Genomic DNA, 18198 nt, shown 5'->3' with positions numbered 1-18198 from the left:
AGGAACCGACCAATACCAGAGTCATACTGCAGAAAGAGACTACTTACAGCATGGTTCTAACTCACTGTGCTTTTCCACTGGTCTATAGGAACCGACCAATACCAGAGTCATACTGCAGAAAGAGACTACTTACAGCATGGTTCTAACTCACTATGCTTTTTCACTGCAGAAGGGTTGGCTCAGTAAAGGTGCTACCGGGTTTGTAAAGTGATAGTGACGTAAAACGCTTATTTTTTAACTTTAGACAAAATATTAAGTGGATTCCAGATTTTTGATGACTCCTCTGACTATGACTGCCAAGTCTGGATTTCAGTAATTTTGGTTTTGGCAGACTGTTATCAGTCGCAAAACCATATGTATTCCTCATTGGTCAGTTCTTCTAAAAACATCATACAAATTAACTGTACTCACACACTAAAGTTTCTGTGTGGTGTAACTTGATATCTCCCTTCCCAGTTTTACTAATAAAAATTCTGAAACCACCGAAATATGTTTAAGGTGTCTAATGCTGGGTTTATGAAACCAGTATAATTTCGTATCATAAAATCAATGCATTAGGGCTTTTCTGTGAGGTATAAGTAGGGATGTCATGAGAGCCTATACACTTCAGTACCAAGCCAATGCCAAAATTATGAAAACACGATAAAATCCTTTTTTTTCTACATTACCGTAGGTGCCAGGGATACAATTATTCAGGACCTGACAGGAGCTGCAAATCCTCCTGAGACCCCACCCATTCATTTATGTCCATTGTAGTGGACATTTTGTTTTTGCATCTATCTTTTCACTGATGTAAGGAAACATATTTATTCTTGTTGTACAATAAAAAGGACATGCTGTGAAATTAAAAATAAAAATTTGAAAAAATCTAAATTGTAAGATGTCTTATTTCCTCCAAAGACAAATAACCTAAAATTGAAGGACACTTTTTTTCCTTGGATCTCAGGAGGATATACACTATAAGTGTTGTAGCCGACCTCATAGACGCTCTAATACCCCATTTAAAAATATAAAAAAGGACATTTGGGCTGTCATTATGAATTATATCAAATTGAGTAATCTATTAATAATCTGACGATTCATCATGTAATCCTTTATGATATAATAAAAGATATATACATTGCAACTGGCGTTAGGCAGAAATCAGCCAACCATTGCCGGGTGCAGTGTCACACCATATGGTCAATTTATGCATCCCAGTTTACTTAAGTTGCATGTTTTTGGACAGTGGAAGGAAAGTGGATAATCTACCGAAAAGCCAATAGAATGTTGGGTTACATCTCTAGGTGTGTGGAGTTTAAGTCAAGGGAAGTGATGTTACATTTATATAATTCCTTGGTAAGACCCCACCTAGAATATTGTGTGCAGGTTTGGTCACCATACCTTAAAAAGGACATTGCTGCCTTAGAAAAGGTGCAGCGTAGGGCTACGAGAATGATTCCTGGTCTTAGAGGAATGTCTAATGATGGAGAAATTAGCTGAGCTGTAATCTGTTTAGCCTCGAGCAAAGAAGACTTAGGGGGGGACATGATCCAGGTATATATGATTCTAACAGGTCTGGATGCTGTTCAGCCAAATGGTTATTTCAATATTAACCACTAGAACTCGAGGCCATAAATGGAAATTAGCGGGAGAACATTTTAAAACGAATTTGAGGAAGCACTTCTTTATACAGCGTGTAGTTAGAGTATGGAATAGTCTTCCTGTTAGTGTAGTGCAAGCTAAAACCCTGGGTTCCTTTAAATCAGAGCTAGATAAGATTTTAACAACTCTGAGCTATTAGTTAAGTTCTCCCCAAACAAGCTTGATGGGCCAAATGGCCTCCTCTCGTTTGTAAATTTCTTGTGTTCTTATGTTCTGACCTATACTGAGCAGTTAAGCCACAGATGCCCAGCGAGCCCCTCTCCACAATGTGTACAGTCTTGTCCTCGTATGCCAGCCAAAGTAGCCCAGATACTGGAAAGAGGAAAAACATGTACCTCCAAAAGGGCAAAGCCCTTCAATGCATACAGAATGCAATGGCAGAAACCACCAAATTGTCTGTGAAGTTATATGTGGGCTGCTGACAGAGCCAAGCAATAGCGCCCTCCCTGGAAGGCACCCAGCAATGCGCCATTTATGGGAATCAGGGCCAGTTTTTACCTGCACTTTCGCTCCCGCATTTCTGTTTGTGGCTGTCATTCTTCACAGCCTTTCACTACTCTTAACTTCAAGGCATACAACTCATTTTTTGGATTATAATCTTGGGTGCAGTTAGGTGTCAGGGATGATGTATTTTGAACCATTCCTGCTTTAAGCCTATTTTCTGGTGTTTGTTAATTGTATACTGTACACCCCCACCCAACCTCACAAAAAAAACGCCCAGCAGCATATTACAGCAAACAGCAGGAACAATACATGGAAGGACCTACCAAGGTTCACGTTTACAGGAGAGAATGCAGGAAATGTGTTTGGTTCACTGGATAAAACCAGAATCTGTTCTCATTTGTGCAAAATTTCCACATCAGTAACATTAATGATCGTTATTCTCCAGTGAAGACAGGGAGGTCTTTAAATTTGTTTGATGCATTCAACACAAAAGCTTGAGGTGTTTAGTACCAGTTAAATTAAAATTAGCTTCATACTAGGGCTGCACAATATTGGAAAAATGTCAAATATAAATATATTTATAAAGCAAAAAATGGAGTTTACCCAAAATTTACTATAGCCAAATACAACTTAAACTTAAAATATTTTTGGCAAGATTTCAAAACAGTAGAGTAGCGATGATTTTGAAAATACCATCAAAACACTGTATATTGCACTATACTGTCTGGAAAGCATGATGGTATGAAAATTTAGGTACCACCCGAGCCTAATCTCAACCCAGGTGACTATCATGGTCCCTGTGATGTAACAATTGCATGTGCATAACATGCAATGTCAATATTAATATTGCACATCAGTGGCGTAGGCAGAAATTGTATTTTGGGCGGGCCATTGAAAAAGTGAGCGGGCCTATATTTTTTCCTAGAAAAAATATTACTTAAATAATAATTAAACCTTAAAGAGTAGAAAAAATAAGACAAACAAACTGCAAAAACACACCTTTATTTTGCAATATTCGGCAAAGGCAATAACAAAACACCGTCTAACCATCATGTTCAACAGTGCTCAATAAAGGCTGGACAAACCACCAGCATAGACAATAACCTGTCTATTTTATTCAGGTTAGTCAGCAGTGCAGAGCAGACAGTTCACCCGAAAATAAAGTAGGCTAAAAGTAAAGGAAATTAAAATAATGAAAACTCTCAGCAGAGAACGGTTTGAAATAAATAAATCAGGTTTATATGAATATATATTTTTTAATACATTTGAATAATAAAAATAAACTAAAAATGTATTTTGATCAAACTTGCCTGGGTGGGCCAGGGAGTAATGTGGGCGGGCCAGTGCCCCCTGGCCCATTACTGGCTACGCGCCTGTTGCACATCATATTTTGTTCAGAAAATGAAGAACTGAAAAGTATTTTCCATAATTGACTGATCCACTTATGGAATAATTACTGAAAGCTCCACCTTCAAGAATAATATACAGACAGCTAGAAGGAAATACAACTATTGTAAAGCATCACAATAAAAATCCAAGTCAGTCAAGTTATATTTGATGACATAAATTTATCTGCCTAAGCAAAGCTTATTAGCAACTGCTGAAATTCCTACATTCTGCTTTATTATATAATATGTGATGGGCAAAAGCCTGTTTCCCCACTTTAATCTTATATATATATATATATATATATATATATATATATATATATATATATATATATATATATATATATATATATATATAAAGCATGATTTAATGTAACCTCAAACCATGTTACACATTTCCAACAAGTTCAGAACCCGTCATTTTAAAATCTTTGCTTTTAAAGATTCTCCTTCACAACAAAGCAAACAAATGATTAGATATTGTATTAGATATTGTATTCCCCCGAATAAACTATTCTCCTCATTCTTCAGTAAGCACTTTATCAGAAAGCACAATACAAACTTGCTGCCCAAATACCAACTGCAAGAATAAAAAAATAGTCATCAAATCATTTCCTGAACAAAGCAGCTTCCCATTTCCACACAACAAAGTGTTAGGCCAAGAATGCTGTTTAACGTGAGAGCTGTCCGAAGTGTTCAGCCATGGAACTGCTGCCGCTTCATAGAGGAACCAGTTGGCAAAATCTGCAGGAAAAAGAGCACCGGGTGCAGATTCCTCTGGCTGCCAGGACCCAGCTGAATTTCTCCAACCCCCCCAACATGGTTCCCAGGGTTCCTTCTCAGGCCATTTCAGAAGTGGGGCACCCACGTGGCATTCCAGCACCCCCACGAGAATTCCCCCCGCTATCGCTGCCCCGGCGACTGCCCCGTGTACAGAACTTCTATGCATGAAGGCTGAAGCCCATTACAAATTAATCAACAGCCGTCTAACTTTGGGTGAGCCAGCTGCTGACATGCTTTCCAGTGGCCATTCCTCAGAAGGTGAGTGCTTAACCGGGACAGGGCCACAAGCCTCTCACACAGCTGAAGACTGCTACACCTGGAAACAGATGCCAACCTGTGCAGCAGAAGACCCCAGAGATGTTCGTATGCCACCTTACAGCCGCGGCTGTCTACCAAATGCTTTTTCATGCTGGACATGCAGGAAACCAAGCTGTTCCAACTGTTTCCATCCATCAAAACCAGCATCTCTATTTGCCTCCATCTGAAGACTGAACTCATGGCATCATACAGAGTGAGAAAGGGACAGAAAGCAGCTGAGTAACGCAGCAGCGAAAGGCAGCACACAGCCCCTCTCTGCTCCGTTGCCTGAACATGTGAATGAAACAAACCCCAGGCTTTCGCCTGCAGTCTGACAGACTCAATTTTCATCACGTTCAAAGGGTTTTTGAAATAAACAATGCTGAGGTTATATAGCGGGGAGTTAACCCGCTTTTTCACGCAATGAAATATCAGCCGGCATGACCTTTAGCGCTCACTCTTGAAAGCAAACGCGGTTTTCGCAGAACATTCATAAGGCAACACGGCCAGCGGTGTGAGAGGAGGCGGCTTCCTGTCTAATGTCTGTCTGCCCTCAGCCACTTATGACATTTCGGGGGGGGGTGCTCTTGAAAAACAATATCATCATAAACATGCCACATTTTTATGGTCCAAGCTACTTTTTAAAACAAATATAAATAAAGTGGCCAAACTACTGCAGAGCTCCATCAATCTAACATAAGGAGGCTATACCCCAAAGCACAGCGCCTGAGGCAGGGAGCACAGTCCATGGCAGAGCATAGATTAATGTAGAGCTACCACACGCAAACACAGGGGGATCACACAAGCGCCACACACACACACACACACACACACAATGCAGGGGTGGAATGTCAACCCTGAACCGTGCAAGAGCACAACCACTAAGCCAGCAGAACTGGGCTCGCTTCTGCTGAATTAACACACACACAGATGCAGGGGGGCATGGACTGGGTGAGCTTAGTCCCCACAGGGGGTCCGCAGAGGATAGGCCTTCGAGGAGGCCAGCAAGGCAGCCGTGTCACACAGAAGCACCGTACGCCAGGCCTGCATCCTGTTTACAGGTGGTGAGCCACACCACAATGCCACAGATGTCTGTGTTCAGCGTCACAGTTTATCCAGTTCATATACACCATGACAGCATGCAGTCCATTTAACGCACTGACTAAAAGAAGCAAAACTAAAAATCAGCGGAAAAATCTGAGATGAGCTTATTTTGCTAATCTGCAGAGTAAGGTAGCATCTCAGGTATTCAGCCATGTGCTGGTGCCGGCAGCAAGGCAGCTGTGTATTTGGTCACCCATCCCCCTCCCCGCGGGGTTTTCCAGATTGCCGTGTTTGGCCAGGTATGCCGGCACTGTGTTTGCAGGTTTGCGCATTTTCACTCTTTTGTATATGACAAAAAGCCAGTCTCAGGGATTGAAATCTGAAACCTTTAGTCAGAAGCACAATATGATAATGTGTCAGTAAAACTTGTAGTTTTTAAATAAAATAAACTAAATCAAAATCCATCCACACTAGTGTGTCAAACCAGAATGAGGTTAGCACTTCGTGTAAAAAAAAAAAAAAAAAAAGAACCCTGCTTCACACGTGAGCGGCATTGTCCAATGCAAGATTCCACAAAATGGCAAATCATCATCCTGCAGCAGAAGGTTTTGGCTCAGGTCACATTGTGTAAAACTATAGAAAAAGTAGCTTTTTCCTAGACTATTTAAAAAATTAAATACTAAAATAGATGAACCGGTTTTCTGAACAGGAACAAACGTTGCAAAATTACCACTGCATAAATGGCAAAACAAGCATGTATTATAAACAAAAAAAGCCCTGCAACTGTTTTCTGGAGGCAGATATGACCCCAGAAAAGTCTTATCACCAATGTCACTGATTTCTCCATAAAGAGCTCCATACAGGCTAGCCGGAAAAGTCTTCATGCTCTGCTCCTTAGTTAAAAGTACTTGACAAGATTCAGTCAAGCTGACACTTAAAATAAATTTATACCAAAGCTTGTCATCCCAATAGACCCTGGGGGAAAAGCAGAAAACGACCCAGGCAGAAAGAGCAGTACAGCCAGACACAAACCAGAGCTGCACAGAGGAAATGCAGTCAGCAGAACGATGCCTTCCAGAGAGAGACCACTGAGGAATCCATTTAAAAAGGCAACATTTCACATGGTCATCACTCTCACTGGAGGTCCTCTGGGCTGCTTGTAGCAGGGCTCAGTGCAATACAGCAAAGGCACAAAGACGCAAGTCCAGACAACTGTTAATGTGCAAATGCTTTCAGTCGCAATCCGTAATATTTTCCACTACTTCTGACACAGAGTTGACATCTATTTGTGGCTTTCAATTCTGCAGACACCCTTCCTTCCCCATCCCATACTGGGTGATGCATGTTAAGATCATATATTAAACTTGTTTCCATAAAACAAATGCATATGCGAGCACATGCATATCTGTATGTATGTGTGTGTGTGTGTGTGTGTGTGTGTGTGTGTGTGTGTGTGTGTGTGTGTGTGTGTGTGTGTGTGTTCGAGGCCACCATATCATCATCATCTACCAGAACACAGCGGCACCACTGACTTTGTGACAAACTTTTTTTTTTTGTGTGTGTGTCTTATCCCAGCCCACATATTTCTCAGATCAGTCAGCCTTGAAGCTCAACCTCAAAAACACAATGAAACCAGCCAATCACTAAGGTCGCTCAACAAAAAATCCAGAGTTGCAAATCCCTCCTTTCACGCTGATATTTACACATCCAATATTCACCATTTAAAAAAAAAAAAAAAAGACTACAAAAGAATGGTTACGAAAATGGAAAGCAAGGTCTGCTGTAATATTAGCAAAAAGTAATTATAAACAGACTGACTTGAGTCACATCAGAACCTACGCGGACAGACAGGTTTTGGAAGAAATCGCAGCTCTGTCTGACATGCGATGGCCGTCTTCCGCAGCTCACATACTAACTGCCTGCCTCACTGCATTATGTCAATATTCTCATGCTTCCCATGGTCTACAATTATCAGCAAGGAATCTAAGGTGGATTTTTCCATTTAGAATTCATAGGAAGGAGATACATTTTGCCTTTGAAGAATAACAATGTTTTCTCCTTTATATGTACAACAAAAGAACAGAGAGCAAACAAGCTCTATCAGGATCATGTTGAAAACTGCTGAGAGATTATCTGCTATATCAGGATGGAACACCATGTTAAGGCAGAACTTCCATAATGCTCAGAGTTATCAGCTAGCGGCAGCTTCCTCTGTGAAGGTCACCATTGTAACTGGAGACACATTGTCCACATTTCTCAATGCACACACAGAGAAGGAAATAAGAAAGAGTGCGGATGGGAAGCTGAGAAAGGGGAAACTGCAGGCAGAGAAACATGCAGATAGTTAACAAGGCAGGAAGTGCGCTGGGGCTCACAGACTCCTGGTGAAACGTTCAGGAGAAGCCCAAAACGCCTTCCGGGGGCCAGTACAGAGAGTACTCACTGCACCAACATCCCCTGCACACTCGCACCCCAGGGGACAGTGTATGACTCAGTGGGTTAGGGCTGCAATCGGAAGGTCATAAGTTTGAATCCTCTGCTCGGCAGATTGGTCATATTGTCAAAGGCGATAAAGCTTCATTTCTGCATTTCCTCTGGCAACTTGAATGTCTCTCTGAGAAGCTCAGCCCCCTGGTCAGCTCCCCGTTGTGAGCGGCTGATGGGAGCTCCGACTCACCACTGCCACCTAACAGAGACTATCTGCAGGCCACGAGCACGTGGCGACCTGGGGAAGCACGACTATCTGATGGCTTGCAGTGGCCCATCACCTCCTGTTAGACTCCTATCGCTTCCAGGAAGAGAGGGATGCTGTAGAATCAGACGCAATGGACCAGATGGTGGGTGTTTCTCAACATGAAGATCATACTTATGGTCTTTCTTACTTGGCTCCCAAGAATGAATTTGGGGTGAAATAAATTATGAGATTTTGTTTAGCGAGGATGCAATCGATGTACCCTTGGGTGTTTGGGGCGGAGCAACAACAACACCCCGGGATTTTTACCATCCTCTGTACTACTGTTCTTAGTATTGGAAGTGGTTTTCGGAAATGTTAGGTGACAAAACAGGTACGCAAGAACACAAGTATGGTCAAGTAGGCATATTGAGAAACACGGGGAGCTCTGTGTAGGCCCATGGCCACCAAAGCCCCCCAGGTAGAGAGAGACTGACAGCAACATCTCTGCACAGGACAGACTGCCTCTACAGAAAGACATGTTCATGTCAAATCCCAACCAAGACCTCTAACCAACTAATAAGCACGTAGAAGTTAACCAATTAGAGGACTCTAATCTGCCCGGTTTACGTGTGTGCGCCCTATGATGGACAGGGGTCCCACCCCAGCCTTTTTCCCCCCATGTGGAGTGGGATGGCATCCAGGCTGACAAGGATAAGGGGTTGGAAAATGGATGGATGGACGTGTGCTAGTCTGGACACATGATGGCTAAGCAAGAGCAACCTTCTAAAGGCAAGATTGGTGCTCTCTTTACTACAGATTGGGAGACATGAGGAAACCTGAGACACCACAAACTCCGCAGGAGATCTTCGGGAAAAAAGAGAAAAACCACCCAGTAGGGAAAACATGTGGCTCCAAGTGATAAACAGCAGAACAAAAGGAGCAAACCTTGATTGCAGTCTGATACCATAATAATTACCCAGTGACTGACCAGGAGAGCAGCAATGCTCCAACCCGGCATCTGGAAGCAACAGGCAGATTTCACTTACCTTAGGCGGGTCATACAGGTCCAGCTGGTAGCCATCTGTGACCTGGCCTTCCTGCGCCTTACGGAGCAGCAGCTGGCAGCGCTGCCACCGCGGCTGAGCGTCAGAGATAGTGTCATCCACCACTAGGTACCGTAGCTGGCCCTCCTTGCACACACCACGGAGCCTGGAACGCTGCTTTAGGCTGGCACGGAACTTGTTGGCCAAACGATTCAAAAAGCTGCCAGCAGGGGGCGACTTCTGAGCCAGGGGGGTGGCCAAGGTCCCAGAGGGGAGGCCTTCGTCAGGAGCCCCACCCCCATCAGCCGGCCGAGGAATCTGTTTCTTAAAGAGCCGGCACACATCACAACGGATCTGCCTGACAGAGAAATGTGTGGGGTCGCTGTGTCCGGGATGGAGGGGGAGCATAGGTTGTGGGGAGTACCGTTCGGCAGCAGAGGTGCCAGCCTCCTCCTGGCTCCGCCCACGATCATGCCTGGTAGTGTCAGTGGCAGAGCATCGCGGAGGCTGCTCCTGCTCACAGGGAACTGACGGCGGGCTGCCGCATGTTGGCGGGTCCCCTTTGAAGGCCACCACCGTGATGAGGGCCTGAGACCCCGGCCGGCCAGCCTCCCGGTAGTCCAGAGCGCCAGAGAAAGAGGTGACCCGGCGACACCCCGTCGGGGGAGGGGCCGGGAGAGGGGCCTCACCAGCCACCTCGCTGCAGAAGAACTGCTGGAACAGATGGTTGAACTGCTTCAAGAAGCTGTCGGGTGAGGGCACATCATGGCGCGGGCGCTCACTGGCAAAACGCCGGTAGTGCTTGGCTAGTTCCCGGGCAGCGGCGATGGCATGCAGCTCACAGAACTCCTGCCAGCCCCGCGGTGGGGGGGCTACAGATGAGGGCACGCCAGTCCCGTTGTGGATAGTGTTGCCATTCATTGCAGTATCCAGCACAGCTGAGAATCACTGTGGGTGGGAAGGGGGGGGGGGGTTACATGTGAGGAGGAGAAGAGAACATCATGAACTGCCTGCCCGCATGCCCCTGCCCCCATCATCAGCAGACAGGGCTCCTCGCCGCGTGCCAACCGGGCAGTGATCCTGAACCTTCTCTCTGCACACTGAGCATCAGGCAACGCATGTAAAAGAAACACTGGAACCAAGCCTGTTTGGGGTGTCGTAGATTCTGAAGATTTAAACTCAAAAACACTAGTAGGAAGATAAATACCAATATGGTAATGGTAATAAACTGCATTTCAAAACATTTCCAATCATGAATCAGACGAGTTTCATTCTAAATTTGTTCCAATATTGATGCCACCCACCTTTAACAGAGGTCTTGCTGGCACACCAGATAAAAAAATTAAAAAAAACAGAAAAGGCAAACACAATCACATATTCTATCTAATCTGTGAGAGAGGAAACATGGGCCGCCCACATGCACGTACACGCGCACATACACACCTTGTGGGAAAACGGTCAATTCTTATACATAAAGCAAGAAAAAAAAAAAAAACAGGCTGACACGCAGCGATCGCACCTGCGCTCAGTCAGCACGGTGCCGGAGGATCGATTGTGCTCGTATTGCTGGGAATCGTCATAACGAACCTCCGGCTAACCGCAGTGATGTCCGACAGCGTCACCGGTGTTGCACTCAAGTTCCCTATTGACAGCAGAAGTGAAACTTCTGAAGCAGCAGCGGTTTGGAAACTGGCCCTTTTCCTCTTCTGCTGAACTCCAACACAAAATTAATTAATAGATAGACAAGCAGTTAATTGATGGCAGCGGCCCGTTCCTTGATTAATCAACTCTAAGCGACAGGGCCATCCTGCTCTCATACTCACTGTTCGATTTCCTGTGAGACATTCAGGTCGAGGCTCATTAATAACCTCAAATAATGGGGGGTGGGGGTTCAGACAGTTTTTAAAAGAGGAAAAAACATTTATGAATGGAGCAATTGATGCACATGTGAATGGCCCGCATATTGAGGAAGTCTCTATGGCGATTCTCAATGGATGCCGCTGAGACTCTCCTCTCTGAGGCTATCCTAGATGAGAAGCCCCACAGGCAAAGAAAAGGAGGGCCTGGGGAAAATGGCATTTCAGCTCCCATACTGGCCCATGGGGTCTGCACTGCTAGCTGGGAACAACTCCCAAGGGCTGCCTTAAACACAAAAGCTCATTCTGCTGTACCACTCTCTTTATTTTTTAAATAAAGTCAGTCATTCTCATATTCAGAGACCACACCTCAGGAGTCCCTGAGAAGGTCATGGCTCAGTTCGAGTACAGTTTTTGTAGAGTAATCTTCCATATCAGAAACAACAAAAGGAAGCTGGAAATACAAGGTTTGCTGCTCAGGTCCTAGGCCAGCACCACGCAGGGGGCTGAGCCTCTGCACCCCGTCGTTTTGGCCAGGCTGCTACCTGGGGGACGGTGCTGGGGGGGACGTGATGAGCACGTGCACTGGCTTGACGTGTTGGCGCTCCCCCCACCCCACACCAACGCATGCCCGCTCCCTGAGCGCTCCCACCCCCCTCGCTGGCCCCCCGGCTGCAGTGTCTATCAGTGTACCCAGCCTAGGGATGACTCAGCATCCTGCAACAGGACAGCACTCACTTCCTAACCCCCGGGCCTCGCCACTGCCTGTCTCTGCACACTGCTCCCCACTGCGCCAGCTACGATGCTTCTCTGCTTCCCTGCGCTCTGAGGGTGGGGGGGGGGGATGGGTGGCAACGACAGCACCCAAAGCAAAAAGCTCACTGGGCCTGACCACAGACAAACATTCACAAACAAACAATAATGTCCCCGCAAAAATATCAGGCGCAGCTGAACAACTTCAGGGTGGTCCTATTTATATCTCTGCGGTTGTATCTGCACACGCAGGCTAGGCAGCGCACCGGCCCAGCAGGCAGGACACGTCCACCCCACAGGCCCCAGACGCAGGCCATGACCAGGCCGTCCCCAGCCGGACTGAGACACCAAAGTAAGCCAGACCCTCATCATGATTTAAGCAGTTCGAAACATGCACTCTCTCAATAACAGTCCACTGCAGAGCTCGTCATCAACTCAGATTCATCTGTGAAAGCGGCTCACACTAAAGCAGACATATAGTCAGTATAATGTGGATCAGCCGAGTCAAAATTGCGAGAGGAGTTGGGGAAAAAAAGCTGGAGTAACTTTTTAGTGACTGAGCCGAAAGGCTCAATTGCATCTTTCCATTAAGGATGATCCCTTTGAGTCCCCACACTGACAACCATCCCTGACAAAACCTTAAGCTCAACAATCGGCACACGACAGATGCAGGGCCATCGGCAGCAAAAGCAACACAATTAACAAGCTCCAAAGCAGACGCACACACAGAATCTCTAAGGCAGTTAAAAGGGAAATATGTTCTTTACATGAGATTAAAAAGAGGAGAAGAGAAAAACAGCAAGTCATTTATAAAAAAAAGCAAAAAAAATAGGCCAGTTAGTGACTGTGGAAAGGGGAAGCAGTGCAGGTGGCCTGAGTTCTGAGCTCTGCAACAGAGGAGCCAGCGAGCAGGACATGCCAACGCCAGCAACCCAAGAACAGGAAACCCCGCCTGGAGCAGGCGTCTACCTGCTAGGGCGCACCCCCACCAGGCCCCCCCCAGACCCCGAAACACCGGCAGCGGCATGGCCAGCCAACCAACCACAAATGTCAGTTCCGAGAAACAGCCCGCATTTATGCTTATATTCCAAGAGCTTCAGTACAGTGCACTAAATCAAACAGGTCACACAGACAAGAGCAGGAACGCTCCCACTGAACACACTACAGGCTGACTCATGAGTCTGATCACACAAGCATGATTCTGATATGATCTCTTCAGCATTATTCTTGCAGGGGTGCGAATTCTCCCAGTGATATTACCATTAGGGAAAGAGCACTGAGAGGTTGTGCCGCTGGCAAGCAGAAAGTGCAAGAAACCACACACACATCAATCAGAAAGTTTGCAGGACAGTGAAATACAGGAACGTGCAGGAGGCTGACAGACAAAATGTGTCCACACCAGTTCCAGAAATTCAAATCCAAAAACCCAGGGACTGAAAGACTCAGAGTAAAAGGAACGGCAAAGTTCTTTTACATACAACTAAATATAGGGAGCAGTACCAGAATTGCTCCATGCCGTCATTAAAAGGCCACCATGTCATCATTAAAAGGCCTCTCCTATTTAAAGCAGATTTCCTGACTGACTGAGTGCACCAGCACACTGCACAACACTGGGGGAAACTGGCAAACCTCTGAAAGGCACATTAAGAAAGAGAAATTAAGCAGAACTGGGTCCAAATTCCCCGCTGCAAGCCAGGAATCCCAACAACTTGACTACATGAACATTTGGAGCTCTCCATGGACTTCACACAAAGTTTATAGAGGCTGTCTACTTCCTGTGTATGCTGGCTGGCTGCATCCATGTAAAAAAACACACAAAAAAAAAAAAACACACAAACATAAGCTGTGTACTGAACAGGACTGAGAGGGTGTGGGAGAAACAGGATGGGGGAAAATGAAGGGGGGGGGGGGTCAAAAACAACAGGGAGAACACAGCCACTCTGTCCTGACAGGGTGCAATTTCTGTTCAACATGTCTGCACTTGCCTCTGAATTACCCGAGGCGTTTCAGTGAAACACACACGATAACCTCTTCCAGGTATCAGAGGTTGGCCTGCTTTGATGCCAGCATCTTTAGTGGTCCAAATGCATCATCAAAATGTTCCTGAACTTCCCATAACCAAAGACCAGAGCTGGGTAAACAGGTTAAAGAACCTTCCACCTCCACAAGATAAGATAGTATAAAGCCCTATTATTCAAATTACGGTCCTAAAGGTCCGAGCACTGCTGGTTTTCCAGCCTTCCTTTACCTGTCAGTCAGGTGTGAAGCCTCTGACCAATCAGAATCAGTAATTATTAAACTAACTACCTGGGAGAACTGAAAACAAGGCCTGGATTTGGAATCGAGGTCCAGATTTGAAGAACCCTGGTATAAAAGAACTAGCCAAATTCTTTAATTACAAACATCTACATTAAGGTAAATGCTCTCCTCAGATCACAAATGAGAAAGTCTTCCTTAATAGAGTCTCAGCTATGGGGATGACATTGGTCCAAAGGCCACAAAGGAACAGAAACCATAAGATGCCAGAGAACTGTAATGGTGGCACTTCAAAGCATCACCAAAACTGTAATAGTTCAAAAGATTGAGTTTTCATTTTCTTCATTCCTTTGCCCTCAGAGTTTTCTCCAAAAGATGAATGGGTTTCAGAATATCAAAGGGAATTGCTATGAGTTTACAATATAACTGTATGACTGGCAAAACCTTACCAGACTAAATCAGTCCAATTAGCATTTACAGTTATCACACAACAAAATCTTAACATATTATCTATGTGTATATATATATATAGGATTCTAAATAAGCCCCCATCATATGGGTTTGGGGGCAGGTTTCAGCCACAGAAGCAGAAAGAACCACCTGTGTTTTTGCTTTTACAATTTGCACAACTGAATATTTAGGCAACCTGTGTTCCTTTCTTAAAGGCATAACATGCATAATCTAGGATGCAAATCTGCAAACTTCTAGTCACAACCCACAGAGCTGCCTCACCGTGAACTATTGACGTATGCAACCACAATCGTAAGAGCCGATGTTTGTAATGAAAAAGTCACCATTATCACAAAATCTCCATAGTAAGCAACCTGTTTACGACGAATGATGGTTGCGAATTTGGATGGCGTGGGGCATTGTGGGATGTCACATATGAATCTAAGACTTCTAAGAAAGCAGCACATTACTTAAGTGGCACCTCCCCTACTGGTTCAAGAGTGTGGTATTTTAACCCCTCCTACCCCCCCCCCCCCCAACTCCCTCAGATAGACATCCGTGAGAGCTTTCACATCATTTTAAGTCTGGTGAGATCTTGTGAAATAGAGAACTGCTTTGTGAAGTCAGATCAGTTTCAGACTTAGTAACGAAACCAATCCACCACATCCTCTAGGACAATTTATTCTGAGGGCTTATAAAAAAAAATAATAAAAAAAAAGAAGTACAAACTGACATTTTCAAACTTCTGCTCCACCAGAAACACCAAAGGCTTTTGCCCCCAAAAATACGACTGAGGGGATATGGTACATGCTTATGGTACATGCTTATACATGCTTACATGTACATGCTTACATGTACATGCTTACATGTACATGCTTACATGTACATGCTTACATGTACATGCTTACAGCATCTCTGGCAGGTCAGAAAGTGCCCTGAAGCATCCTGCCCCTTGCTATCAAGCAGGGGAATGTGCCAACATGTTTCATTTCATTCAGCCTTGAGCAGCACTGTCGTTCTTGCAAATCTAAGATACATTTCTGTTTACATGCGAGACGTGTATACAAGTATTTTTTCCCTTCTACCTACAAAACAGAAATGATCAATGAGTTTTGATCAGAATAAAACATAGTCAGCACAGTGGATTATAATCAGCGTGTAACTTTGCTCTCACCATGCTGATAAGCTTGTTAAAGTGTAGACAGGAAAGAGCTGTATCCTGGAACCAGGGAACTGCTTCCCCAGTTCAAGCATGTAACATGTTATGGGTCTCATTTAGAGTCATTTGACATGACACCATACGACTGAAAAACAGAAGTGACGATTGGTGAGAACCAAGTTCCAGACACACCCTCTACACAGGAAAAAGGGTCCTGATTTTATAATCTTAAATTCACTGGCAATCGTTACATGACATAGTTATGGGGTGAGTTAGACATGACACAGCTAATACATAAACTGCCTGATGCCAGTAAATGGACCAAAACCTGGCCCTTCGAGAGAGTATTGAGAAATACAGTATACAACTGCACATTATCTAGAACGAGACGGCCGAAGATGCAACGTTAAACCGTTTTAAACGTCCTAAAGCTTATTTGTCGGTCCCAACACGCACCTCTAGACATCCTAACACCGCTGTGAATAATTTATTCTAATTATTGCCGATCTGCTTCTTCGCAAATCATTTGTACACTTTGTACCCAAATAATGTTTTATTGTTATAGGCACACAATACAATAAGATCCTTACTGATGTTCTTCCTTGGGATTGGTGCCAAAAAAAAATCAGCATATAGGCCTACCCGTAGAAAAGACACGAAATTAAGCATTTAAGTGCAGAGCATCCGGTAAAGTGCGTCATATTAAACTACATTTAAAACGTTAAAGTTGCGATGGCAATATATTTTCGGGGAATACTTCAAAACAGATGCACAAAACCAAACGTGCAATATTTATACAATATTTAACCCAAATTTTGTTGTCATACATATACATTTATACAATTATTGTATTTAACCTAAAACAAGTATCTATGCACAACCCGTGAACAAGTTTCTTTCACATAATTCGCTTTGGCTCGGCGTATACAATGCCACCAATCTGAGGCGATCGAAAAGCTCCCGAATACTATTATCAATTTTTATTCCTAACTAAGGGCATCCGGTTGACAACACAACACATGGCCGTCCTGGTGGACACCCCGCATTACATAAGGCTCTCTGACATGACCCACATACATTTAACATATTTAGCGCTGCTTAGGTCAATTAACAGTTTAAATAAACGAATTAAGCTTAACATTGTATCTCTGTCAAGACACATTTTCTGACAACCCTTCGTCTGTATCCATTAGAAAGCGTGCTCAACATAACTTACTTTTCAATTACCTTTTCGAAGAAATAACGTTATTCTTGCCAGATACATTACTAAGTCTTAATTAATTCTCCATGTCTGGCAGTTTAAACTGAACAGTTATACAATTTATGTCCAACTTAAGTTGCCTTAACTACTTTAAAAGTTCTCAAGGTTTCATTAATTACTATCTACATAACAAACGTTAACAGAAAACACGGTGCAACAGTTTAACAATGTTTAAATAGTATCAGTGAGAAACAGCAGGCAAAACTTTTTGCGTGCCTCCAAACCCTCCTCTGAAGGAAGTGTGGGGTGGGGGGGGGGGGCTACGCTTTTTCGCGTACTTCGCAAATAACCCCGTGCCAAATATAACTAGCTTCGCACCAATTCCCATAACTCTGCTTAACCAGCTGCCCTTTTACAAAAATCGCCCAGAACCAACATTTTTTCCCATTGCTGTGTATTCCTCGCGTGGCACGCATGCATGGCCGCATAACGTGGTGCTGACACACTTAAATAAATACATTTTTTAAAAATAATATTTACCTGGCAAGCCAAACTGCCGAGACTGTCTCTCTCATGGTTGATCCGTGCGACAAGGCTACTTCTCAAACTTTTTTTTCTTTTCAGGAAGGAAACGCTCGGCTCTCATCATTTCCGTCGCCAAACGAGGTGCGTTTTACCCCGCCCCCCCCCACCACCACACAGAGCTGTGTGAATTCTTCGAAGCAATCACTCGGAGACCTAGCCGACTGTGCTCTTCTACCCAAAGTCCGTCCCTCAACACTCGTCTTTCGGTGTTGTTTCTATCGGTTTCGCTTAGCCGCCGATTAAAACGCGGCGAAGGATTAACGTTAATGAAATGTGCGTGTTTTTCTTTTTTCCCCCTGAAGTACTTTGGTCCTTCTCAAAGTTACTTGCGTTATGCTAGCAACTGTTGCTGGCAACAGTAAGGAACTTCCTGTTTGAAAGTTTCAGTATGAGTCCTGGCAACAATTATTCTATAGATTAATCACAGAAATGAAGCATATACACTTATGAATATAGTACCCAATACTTCATAAATTTAAAATGATAACTGTATTACAATATGTGTAAATAATGTTCCAGTAAAAGCTACAGGCCTGTATGGTATAGCTATGTTATGTTGTGACTGTTTTACCACACAGGTGGTATGCAGTGCAGGTCAAACCCCCTAAGAACCTTCACCTC

General features: G+C 44.2%; 1 protein-coding gene across 4 annotated transcripts in view; it reads right to left on the bottom strand.

Moving 5' to 3' along the window:
* The window catches only part of sh2b3 (SH2B adaptor protein 3), a 31613-nt gene extending 13948 nt beyond the window's left edge, over positions 1–17665 (bottom strand). Inside the window, exons 1-3 of one of the 4 annotated variants that reach the window (XM_072709142.1) lie at positions 17008–17277; positions 10837–10959; positions 9321–10265 (exon numbers count right to left, since the gene is read on the bottom strand). In XM_072709142.1, the coding sequence (XP_072565243.1) occupies positions 9321–10238 (918 nt within the window). In that variant the 5' untranslated portion in view covers positions 10239–10265; positions 10837–10959; positions 17008–17277. Of the gene's footprint in view, positions 1–9320; positions 10266–10836; positions 10960–17007; positions 17278–17532 lie in introns of those variants that run through there. The other 3 variants (XM_023824615.2, XM_023824618.2, XM_023824617.2) reach the window with 3 other exon arrangements.
* Positions 17666–18198: the final 533 nt, after the last annotated feature.

This window comes from Paramormyrops kingsleyae, chromosome 2, assembly GCF_048594095.1.
Source record: "Paramormyrops kingsleyae isolate MSU_618 chromosome 2, PKINGS_0.4, whole genome shotgun sequence".
In the NCBI taxonomy this organism is placed as follows: domain Eukaryota; kingdom Metazoa; phylum Chordata; class Actinopteri; order Osteoglossiformes; family Mormyridae; genus Paramormyrops; species Paramormyrops kingsleyae.
This window is presented reverse-complemented; position numbering and strand designations above follow the sequence as displayed.